The 12,500-nt window shown below is 27.5% G+C and overlaps 1 protein-coding gene across 1 annotated transcript in view; it reads left to right on the top strand.

The window, feature by feature from the left end:
* Positions 1 to 12,500, top strand: part of LOC137656581 (protein starmaker-like) — a 24,923-nt gene that overhangs the window by 11,634 nt on the left and 789 nt on the right. The window contains exons 2-3 of the mRNA XM_068390754.1: positions 9,592 to 10,072; positions 10,180 to 10,429. Coding sequence (XP_068246855.1) covers positions 9,592 to 10,072; positions 10,180 to 10,429 — 731 coding nt within the window. The remainder of the gene's footprint in view (positions 1 to 9,591; positions 10,073 to 10,179; positions 10,430 to 12,500) is intronic.

Raw genomic sequence — 12,500 nt, 5'->3', positions numbered from 1 at the left:
ATATTATATTAATTTTGGGATTCATACTAAGTCCAAAAAGTGATTTTTTAAAAAAATATTTCTAAGTCCAAAAAGTGATTTAAAAAAGAAAAATATTTCTGAGTCCAGAAAATGTTTTTTTTTTTCAAAAATAATTCTAAGTACATATTTCATTTCAAGAGGGAATTCAAAACGCAAAATTTTAATCCCCAGAAACTCTAAAATGGTTTAGATATTATATTAATTTTATGATTCGTAGATATGTACTGTAGTTCAAAAATATTTCTAAGTCCGAAAAGTGATTTAAAAAAAAAAACATTTCCGAGTCCAGAAAAAGTTTTTTTTTTTAAGTAATTCAAAGCACATATTTCATTTTAAGAGGGAATTCAAAATGCAGAATTTTAATCCCCAAAAACTCTAAAATGGTTTAGATATATTAATTTTGGGATTCGTATATATGTACTGTAGTTCAAAAATATTTCTAAGTCCGAAAAGTGATTTAAAAAAAAACATTTCCGAGTCCAGAAAAAGTTTTTTTTTTTAAAGTAATTCAAAGCACATATTTCATTTCAAGAGGGAATTCAAAATGCAAAATTTTAATCCCCAGAAACTCTAAAATGGTTTAGATATATTAATTTTGGGATTCGTATATATGTACTGTAGTTCAAAAATATTTCTAAGTCCAAAAAGTGATTTTTTAAAAAAATATTTCTGAGTCCAGAAAATGGTTTTTTTTTTTTTTCAAAAATAATTCTAAGTACATATTTCATTTCAAGAGGGAATTCAAAACGCAAAATTTTAATTCCCAGAAACTCTAAAATGGTTTAGATATATTAATTTTGGGATTCATACTAAGTCCAAAAAGTGATTTTTTAAAAAATATTTCTAAGTCCAAAAAGTGATTTAAAAAAGAAAAATATTTCTGAGTCCAGAAAATGTTTTTTTTTCAAAAATAATTCTAAGTACATATTTCATTTCAAGAGGGAATTCAAAACGCAAAATTTTAATCCCCAGAAACTCTAAAATGGTTTAGATATTATATTAATTTTATGATTCGTAGATATGTACTGTAGTTCAAAAATATTTCTAAGTCCGAAAAGTGATTTAAAAAAAAAACATTTCCGAGTCCAGAAAAAGTTTTTTTTTTAAGTGATTCAAAGCACATATTTCATTTTAAGAGGGAATTCAAAATGCAGAATTTTAATCCCCAAAAACTCTAAAATGGTTTAGATATATTAATTTTGGGATTCGTATATATGTACTGTAGTTCAAAAATATTTCTAAGTCCAAAAAGTGATTTTAAAAAAAAATTTCTGAGTCCAGAAAATGGTTTTTTTTTAAAAATAATTCTAAGTACATATTTCATTTCAAGAGGGAATTCAAAAAGCAAAATTTTAATCCCCAGAACTCTAAAATGGTTTAGATATTATATTAATTTTGGGATTCATACTAAGTCCAAAAAGTGATTTTTTAAAAAAATATTTCTAAGTCCAAAAAGTGATTTAAAAAAGAAAAATATTTCTGAGTCCAGAAAATGTTTTTTTTTTCAAAAATAATTCTAAGTACATATTTCATTTCAAGAGGGAATTCAAAACGCAAAATTTTAATCCCCAGAAACTCTAAAATGGTTTAGATATTATATTAATTTTATGATTCGTAGATATGTACTGTAGTTCAAAAATATTTCTAAGTCCGAAAAGTGATTTAAAAAAAAAAACATTTCCGAGTCCAGAAAAAGTTTTTTTTTTAAGTAATTCAAAGCACATATTTCATTTTAAGAGGGAATTCAAAATGCAGAATTTTAATCCCCAAAAACTCTAAAATGGTTTAGATATATTAATTTTGGGATTCGTATATATGTACTGTAGTTCAAAAATATTTCTAAGTCCAAAAAGTGATTTTAAAAAAAAATATTTGAGTCCAGAAAATTTTTTTTTTTTTTAAATAATTCTAAGTACATATTTCATTTCAAGAGGGAATTCAAAACGCAAAATTTTAATCCCCAGAAACTCTAAAATGGTTTAGATATTATATTAATTTTGGGATTCGTATATGTACTGTAGTTCAAAAATATTTCTAAGTCCAAAAAGTGATTTAAAAAAAAAATATTTCTGAGTCCAGAAAATGTTTTTTTTTTTTTTCAAAAATAATTCTAAGTACATATTTCATTTCAAGAGGGAATTCAAAACGCAAAATTTTAATCCCCAGAACTCTAAAATGGTTTAGATATTATATTAATTTTGGGATTCATATTAAGTTCAAAAAGTGATTTTTTTAAAAAATATTTCTAAGTCCAAAAAGTGATTTAAAAAAGAAAAATATTTCCGAGTCCAGAAAATATTTTTTTTTTTTTTTAAAATAATTCTAAGTACATATTTCATTTCAGGAGGGAATTCAAAACGCAAAATCTTAATCCCCAGAAACTCTAAAATGGTTTAGATATATTAATTTTATGATTCGTAGATATGTACTGTAGTTCAAAAATATTTTTCAGTCCAAAAAGTGATTTTTCTCAAATATTTCTGAGTCCAGAATTTTTTTTAAAAATAATTCTAAGTACATATTTCATTTCAATAGGGAATTCAAAACGCAAAATTTTAATCCCCAGAAACTCTAAAATGGTTTAGATATTATATTAATTTTGGGATTCGTACTAAGTCCAAAAAGTGATTTAAAAAAAAAAAATATTTTTAAGTCCAAAAAGTGATTTTTTTAAAAAAAAATTTCTGAGTCCAGAAAATGTTTTTTTTTTTTCAAAAATAATTCTAAGTACATATTTCATTTCAAGAGGGAATTCAAAAAGCAAAATTTTAATCCCTAGAAACTCTAAAAGGTTTAGATATTATATTAATTTTGGGATTCGTAGATATGTACTGTAGTTCAAAAATATTTCTAAGTCCAAAAAGTGAATTTTTTTTAATATTTCTGAATCCAGAATTTTTTTTTTCAAAAATAATTCCAAGTACATATTTCATTTCAAGAGGGAATTCAAAACGCAAAATTTTAATCCCCAAAAACTCTAAAATGGTTTACATGATATATTAATTTTGGGATTCGTAGATATATACTGTAGTTCAAAAATATTTTCAAGTCCAAAAAGTGATTTTTTAAAAAGATATTTCTGAGTCCAGAAAATGTTTTTTTTTTTTCTTCAAAAATAATTCTAAGTACGTATTTCATTTCAAGAGGGAATTCAAAACGCTAAATTTTAATCCCTAGAAACTCTAAAATGGTTCAGATACTGTATTATATTAATTTTGGGATTCGTACTAAGTCCAAAAAGCGATTTAAAAAAAAATCTTTCTAAGTCCAAAAAATGATTTTTTTTAAAAGAATATTTGAGTCCAGAATTTTTTTTTTTTTTAAATAATTCTAAGTACATATTTCATTACAAGAGGGAATTCAAAACGCAAAATTTCAATCCCCAGAAACTCTAAAATGGTTTAGATATTATATTAATTTTGGGATTCGTAGATATGTACTGTAGTTCAAAAATATTTCTAAGTCCAAAAAGTGATTTTTTTAAAAAAAAATTTCTGAGTCCAGAAAATGTTTTTTTTTTTTCAAAAATAATTCTAAGTACATATTTCATTTCAAGAGGGAATTCAAAACGCAAAATTTTAATCCCCAGAAACTCTAAAATGGTTTAGATATTATATTAATTTTGGGATTCATACTAAGTCCAAAAAGTGATTTTTTAAATAAATATTTCTAAGTCCAAAAAGTGATTTAAAAAAAAAATATTTCTGAGTCCAGAAAATGTTTTTTTTTTTTTTTTCAAAAATAATTCTAAGTACATATTTCATTTCAAGAGGGAATTCAAAACGCAAAATTTTAATCCCCAGAACTCTAAAATGGTTTAGATATTATATTAATTTTGGGATTCATATTAAGTTCAAAAAGTGATTTTTTTAAAAAATATTTCTAAGTCCAAAAAGTGATTTAAAAAAGAAAAATATTTCCGAGTCCAGAAAATATTTTTTTTTTTTTCAAAAATAATTCTAAGTACATATTTCATTTCAGGAGGGAATTCAAAACGCAAAATCTTAATCCCCAGAAACTCTAAAATGGTTTAGATATATTAATTTTATGATTCGTAGATATGTACTGTAGTTCAAAAATATTTTTCAGTCCAAAAAGTGATTTTTCTCAAATATTTCTGAGTCCAGAATTTTTTTTTAAAATAATTCTAAGTACATATTTCATTTCAATAGGGAATTCAAAACGCAAAATTTTAATCCCCAGAAACTCTAAAATGGTTTAGATATTATATTAATTTTGGGATTCGTACTAAGTCCAAAAAGTGATTTTAAAAAAAAAAATATTTTTAAGTCCAAAAAGTGATTTTTTTAAAAAAAAATTTCTGAGTCCAGAAAATGTTTTTTTTTTTCAAAAATAATTCTAAGTACATATTTCATTTCAAGAGGGAATTCAAAAAGCAAAATTTTAATCCCTAGAAACTCTAAAAGGTTTAGATATTATATTAATTTTGGGATTCGTAGATATGTACTGTAGTTCAAAAATATTTCTAAGTCCAAAAAGTGAATTTTTTTTAATATTTCTGAATCCAGAATTTTTTTTTTCAAAAATAATTCCAAGTACATATTTCATTTCAAGAGGGAATTCAAAACGCAAAATTTTAATCCCCAAAAACTCTAAAATGGTTTACATGATATATTAATTTTGGGATTCGTAGATATATACTGTAGTTCAAAAATATTTTCAAGTCCAAAAAGTGATTTTTTAAAAAAATATTTCTGAGTCCAGAAAATGTTTTTTTTTTTCTTCAAAAATAATTCTAAGTACGTATTTCATTTCAAGAGGGAATTCAAAACGCTAAATTTTAATCCCTAGAAACTCTAAAATGGTTCAGATACTGTATTATATTAATTTTGGGATTCGTACTAAGTCCAAAAAGCGATTTAAAAAAAAATCTTTCTATGTCCAAAAAATGATTTTTTTTAAAAGAATATTTGAGTCCAGAATTTTTTTTTTTTTTTAAATAATTCTAAGTACATATTTCATTACAAGAGGGAATTCAAAACGCAAAATTTCAATCCCCAGAAACTCTAAAATGGTTTAGATATTATATTAATTTTGGGATTCGTAGATATGTACTGTAGTTCAAAAATATTTCTAAGTCCAAAAAGTGATTTTTTTTAAAAAAAATTTTTGAGTCCAGAAAATGTTTTTTTTTTTTTCAAAAATAATTCTAAGTACATATTTCATTTCAAGAGGGAATTCAAAACGCAAAATTTTAATCCCCAGAAACTCTAAAATGGTTTAGATATTATATTAACCTTGGATAGGTACGGTCCTCGGACACCCCTTTAAGGGTATACTCGGACGCGAACGACCCCGACGCCAAAAAAAATTCTTGAAAAATCAGTTTTTGCAGTAACCTCCTTTTTTCTTTTGCCAAAAAAAACTTCAATGAATGCTTAAAACAACTGTAAAGATAAATACTACTCATCTGCAGAAAAACTATTTATTATAAATATTTTAAAAAATTAAGTAGAAAAAAAAGACCTGACATAAAAATTCATAAAAAAAAGTTTATACATATATACACAAATCCTTTTAGGAATTGATTCTTGAATGTTTAGGACACATCTTGATGTATTTTGGATGAAGTCAGACCCATGGAGGTGAAGATCTGAAATGAGAAAAAAGGGTAACTTTTTTTGGCCAAAAAAATTTGTCCAAATTTCATGAATTTTTTTGGGTACCCAAATGAAATAGGAAGTGGCTAATTTTTTTAGGGAATAAACATATGTTATCCTAAAATAGAAATATGTAAAAAAATCTTCATTATTTTGTAAATTACATTTATATCAGGGGCCATATCTAAAGGTAATTTTTTGAGTACTTAGAAATTTCGTAAAAAAATACATATATTTAATATATAATATGATATTTATGCAGGTAAAAATATACCAAAATATCACAAATTCTATAGGGAACAAGAATCTATATAGATAGGGCAGCTTACGCTTCGGATATGTCCACAAAATGGCCGCCAACCACACTGACTCAGACTCCCTAATCTGCCACTTGAAATGTAGGAAGGGTATGTCAATTTCAAGGTGTTATTTACTAATCTAATTATTATTGGATATGCATAAAAATTGTATGGTGGGTTGCTGGATAATTGTCGATTATTTTACGACTATAAAATTAAAATTCTGACCCAAAAAAATTTTTTTGAAGGGAAATAAAATCGAAAAAAAAAATGTAAAACAATATTTTAGCTAAAAAAATTTGATGATATTCAATCAAAAAAAAGTAAACAAAATTTTCCGACAAATAAACATCTAGAGGAATCATTACTCTGTGATAGTTCCTTAGTACGTAGTAATTTTGAAAGAATTGGGGAAAAACGAAAAAATGGCAATCACCGGAAAATCGAACACATACCTATATATACGCCATATCTGGCTAAAAAAAAGATAGGCATGGGTAGCCAGATCATCTAGAAAGACTTTCCAACACTATAAAAATATAAGTTTTGCGACACTACTTGCCAATTCCTTACGGTAACATGACTAAGCAAAAAAATGCAAAACAAATAAAAAGGGGCACTCGTGGAAAAATGGCCATTCTAATATACGGCATTTCAGAAAAAAAAAATTTCAGCCACGTGCTAGGCAAACCATCAAGGCATATTTTCCGACAAATAAACATATAAATGAAATATTACTCTGTGATAGTTCCTTAGTACGTAGTAATTTTGAAAGAAATGGGAAAAAACGAAAAAATGGCAATCACAGGAAAATCGAACACATACTTATATATACGCCATATCTGGCTAAAAAAAAAATAGGCATGGGTAGCCAGATCATCTAGAAACACTTTCCAACACTATAAAAATATAAGTTTTGCGACACTACTTGCCAATTCCTTACGGTAACATGACTAAGCAAAAAAATGCAAAACAAATAAAAAGGGGCACTCGCAGAAAAATGCCCAACATTCTAATATACGGCATCTCAGATAAAAAAAAAAGACATGCACGTGTTAGCCCAACCATCAAGGCACACTTTCTAACACATAAACATGAAAAAAAAATCAATAATATACGGCAATTCCTTACTACGTAGTAAATTTTTACAAATATTGAAAAAAAAAACAGAAATTGGCAACCACAGTTAAATACCCAATATACCAATAACTACGTCGTATCTGACAAAAACAAAATCACGCATGGGTAGCCAGATCATCTAGACACACTTTCCAACATTAAAAAAGCAAAAGTTTTACGACACTATTTCGCAATATCTTACGGAAAAATGACTTGGCAAAAAATTAAAAAAAATTAAAAAGGGACACTCGCGGTAAAATGCCCGACATTCTAATATACGACATCTCAGATAAAAAAAAAGACATGCACGTGTTAGCCCAACCATCAAGGCACACTTTCTAACACATAAACATGAAAAAAAAATGAATAATATACGGCAATTCCTTACTACGTAGTAATTTTTACAAATATTGAAAAAAAAACAGAAATTGGTAACCGCAGTTAAATACCCAATATACCAATAACTACGTCGTATCTGACAAAAACAAAGTCATGCATGGGTAGCCAGATCATCTAGACACACTTTCCAACACTAAACAAGCAAAAGTTTTACGACACTATTTGGCAATATCTTACGGAAAAATGACTTGGCAAAAAAATGAAAAAAAATGAAAAAGGGGCACTCGCGGTAAAATGGTCCTCGTGGTGATGAACGACATTTTAACTAAAAAAAAAAACATGCACATGGTAGCCAAACAATCCACCAAGACTTTCCACAACTGATAACCTATACAAGTTGCACCATTCTACGACAATTTCATAATACGTAATAACTTTGATAATTATGCAAACTACCTCAGAAGGGTAAACTCGGACGCATACGACCCCCACGCGTCTCAGAAATCGGGGAAGGAGTACAGCTACAGCAATGCACATCTGGACACTACTAGAGCGTGTAGGGGAGACACCTCCTGCAGGTCGATCACCCACAAATTCAGTCACAGGGGTGAGTCACGTGAGAAAAACCTGTTTTTTTTTGACGCTCGGGGTCGCAAACGACCCACCGTACCTATCCAGGGTTAATTTTGGGATTCATACTAAGTCCAAAAAGTGATTTTTTAAAAAAATATTTCTAAGTCCAAAAAGTGATTTTAAAAAAAATATTTCTGAGTCCAGAAAATGTTTTTTTTTTTTTTTTTCAAAAATTATTCTAAGTACATATTTCATTTCAAGAGGGAATTCAAAACGCAAAATTTTAATCCCCAGAAACTCTAAAATGGTTTAGATATTATATTAATTATGGGATTCGTAGATATGTACTGTAGTTCAAAAATATTTTTCAGTCCAAAAAGTGATTTTTCTCAAATATTTCTGAGTCCAGAATTTTTTTTTAAAATAATTCTAAGTACATATTTCATTTCAAGAGGGAATTCAAAACGCAAAATTTTAATGCCCAGAAACTCTAAAATGGTTTAGATATTATATTAATTTTGGGATTCGTACTAAGTCCAAAAAGTGATTTTTTAAAAAAATATTTCTAAGTCTAAAAAGTGATTTAAAGAAAAAAAACAAATATTTGAGTCCAGAAAATGTTTTTTTTTTCAAAAATAATTCTAAGTACATATTTCATTTCAAGAGGGAATTCAAAACGCAAAATTTTAATCCCCAGAAACTCTAAAATGGTTTAGATATTATATTAATTATGGGATTCGTAGATATGTACTGTAGTTCAAAAATACTTTTAAGTCCAAAAAGTTATTTTTTTTAAAAATATTTCTGAGTCCAGGATTTCTTTTTTTTTTTTAAATATTTCTAAGTACATATTTCATTTCAAGAGGGAATTCAAAACGCAAAATTTTAATGCCCAGAAACTCTAAAATGGTTTAGATATATTAATTTTGGGATTCGTACTAAGTCCAAAAAGTGATTTTTTTAAAAAAAATATTTCTAAGTCCCAAAAAGGATTTTTTTTTTGTATTTCAAAAATAATTCCCTCCTGGAATGAAACACTGTACATATTTGGTTATTGCCAGAGCCAGACAAACATAAAAAAAAATCATTTCTTGTACCTAGAATTATTTTTGAACTACATAGCTACGAATCCCAAAGTTAATATATCTAAACAATTTTAGAATTTCTGGGCATAGTAGAGTGGTATAAATTTGTAATTTTTCGCCTTTTTTGTGTCATTTTGATTAAATTTATTTAAAATTTGTAAGGTTTTTAGAAAAGACCAACAAGAAATATTCTATTTGTGGATGGGTTTTCCATTTATAAATTATTATCCCTTCAAAAATATATATTCAAAATATTTTTTTTTAACAAACAGGTTGATGTAACCTACTTGCTGGGGAAACACACAATATATTGAACAATAAAAGAACAAGGGTGCGCCGACGGGGCTCATTTTATAATGAAAAGAACAAACATAAAGAGCTCTGTGGATAAAGGGCCCATCGTCCTCAAAAAAATGAAGTACAATCTTCCTACGCCTGGACGATTTTTAGAGGAAAATTATTATTCTCCACTACCCACTGCGGCAAAAGAATTTTACGATCCACTTTTATGTTATGATGAATACCTTTTTTTAGGTTTTGAAAAAAATGGAGACCACAAAATAACAAGTGAAAAGGAGGAAAAATATGAAGACAATGATGATAAAGACAACGAAGTAGGCTCATCAACCCCAGTGAATAACAACAACAAAGAAGATGATGGCAGAGAAAATAATTTTCTACGATTATTAGGACTGGAGGATAACGACGACGAAGAAGATGACGATTTTCTAATCTCATCGGCCCCAGAGGATAACGACGACAAAGAAAAAAGGAAATCAAATGATAAGGAGGAAAACGGCGACAAAAAAGATGACGATTTTCTAATCTCGTCGGCCCCAGAGGATAACGACGACAAAGAAAAAAGGAAATCAAATGATAAGGCGGAAAACGGTGACAAAAAAGATGACGATTTTTTAATCTCGTCGGCCCCAGAGGATAACGAGGACAAAGAAGAAAGGAAATCAAATGATAAGGCGGAAAACGACGACGAAGAAGATGACGTTTTTCTAATTTCGTCGGCCCCAGAGGATAACGATGACAAAGAAGAAACAATAAATATGCATGAGAAGTTTCTAAAAAAGAAACATCTTTTTTTTATATATTTAATTTTTCGTCGAAAAGGAGTGAAAAGGAGGAAAAATATGAAGACAATGATGATAAAGACAACGAAGTAGGCTCATCAACCCCAGTGAATAACAACAACAAAGAAGATGATGGCAGAGAAAATAATTTTCTACGATTATTAGGACTGGAAGATAACGACGACGAAGAAGATGACGATTTTCTAATCTCATCGGCCCCAGAGGATAACGACGACAAAGAAAAAAGGAAATCAAATGATAAGGCGGAAAACGACGACGAAGAAGATGACGTTTTTCTAATTTTGTCGGCCGCAGAGGATAACGATGACAAAGAAGAAACAATAAATATGCATGAGAAGTTTCTAAAAAAGAAACATCTTTTTTTTTATATATTTAATTTTTCGTCGAAATCTTTTTTTATCGGATATAAATATGAATTAAACATAGAAATAAATAACCTTGAAGATTATGTAAAGAAAAATAAAAAGAAGAATATTGTTCTTGCCTCACAGATAAGAGACGCGAACAAAGAACATAAATTTTTGGTAAGCATCACAACTAAAAATTTTCCTTTGGAAATTTGTGATGCCATGTATATAATTGATGACTCTAAACAAAGTATCAACAAAATTATACCAGAAATGAAAAAGCTGTTAAGTAGAGGATATAAAAACATATTCCTAAGCATAAAATACCATACACATCATTTTTATAAAATAATTAGCTTTCTGTTAAGTTATCTTTTAACGGCTGGTAATATGTCAGATGTAAACTGTAAAATATTTGTATTTTACAGTTTCCATAATAATGATGAATCAAATTACCTAAGGTTATATTTCAAACAAATGAAATATGAACCGTGGGAAATTTTTCTCGATAAAATTATTCGGGCCAAAAGATTTGACGATGAAATGAAATCGTTTGGTGGTAATAAATACATGCAAATACTGAAAACACAAAAATGTTATTCGATCGCCAGAAAATTTCCAGATATTTTGAAAAAATTCAAATCTGTTATTATCAATGATAAAGTTAAAAACTGTATCAGTCAGGAATTTAAAGATATTTTAAAGTTGTTTGTAATATTCAATAATTGTATAACACAAATGAATACTGATGTTATAAAAAAACAACCAATTGTTAAGTTGATGATTGTAATATCTGAAAGCAACACTGAAATTTCTGTATTGCTTTCAAACGACATAGAGAATATCATTATATTAAACAACAATCATCTATGTGATATAGTAAATTATGATGTCATTGGCCGATGTATATCGTGTTGTTTAAAATCCACTGTGCCCGCAATAAAAAAAATTATAAAGGCAAAAGATACTTACTCTCTTGAAATTGAAGTAAAGTATATTGAAAAAAATATTTGATGAAGAGGAGACAATTAATTCCATATTATCTAATACTTTCGAAGAAAATGGGCTTTGTTGTAGACACAAAGCTATAGGAGATATTACAATTGTAGATGTATATCGTATTATAAAATAAAGTTATATCTCATATTCTATACTTGAAATATTTCTCATTTTTGTTATATCAAGTAATAAATCATTAATGGTATTATTATGCTTTTTTTAGCAGGCTCGTAGTATATCTAAATTTTTTAATAATATATAATTAACAATCCATTAAAAAAAATAATAATTTTGATGAAACTCCTGCCAAAGAAAATATGTGGAATTTAATAATTTTTTCAATACGACTATGAATGGGTGTTTTTGGATATATATATATAAAGAATCTCAACATTTAAATAAGTTTTGTTTTTATATGGCTAAATAAAATAACATGGTTGTTTAAATTTACAAAATATATTATACGTATTTACAATGATGGTTATTACATACGGCGGCGTTCATATAATTGGCTATATGGCCTTGACAGAGTTTATTTTTATATATAAACATAGGTATACATTCTTCTTTAAATTGACAAATTGAACACCACAAAGTAAATTTTACCATATAGTCATGATTTGGAACGCATCTATAAGGATATCCCGTGATAGTTTTCATAGTTAAAACGGTATGGTGTTTCAGATTTATTGCTACAATATAAGTGGTATCTAAAAGGCTATCCGTTAAACTTAACGCATAATTTTTGTTTAACATTTCGAAAAATGTTTCCATACTTTCACGTTCCAATTGAGTTACTTCTTCTCCTTCACCTACTTCACATTTTTCACAATTTAAGTTTGTCATTACATATATGGCAGGTGGGGAATTATAAGGCTTTAGTTCAGATATTCTCTCTGTGTCGGGATTAAAATTTGCGTCATTATTTTGAACAAAAGACATATTTGTTTTTTTCTTTTTAAATGGTGTTTACCTGATTATCAATTAGAAATGA

This window comes from Palaemon carinicauda, chromosome 17, assembly GCF_036898095.1.
Source record: "Palaemon carinicauda isolate YSFRI2023 chromosome 17, ASM3689809v2, whole genome shotgun sequence".
Taxonomy (NCBI): domain Eukaryota; kingdom Metazoa; phylum Arthropoda; class Malacostraca; order Decapoda; family Palaemonidae; genus Palaemon; species Palaemon carinicauda.
The sequence above is the reverse complement of the archived record's forward strand: the minus strand, read 5'-3'. Positions and strand labels throughout refer to the sequence as shown.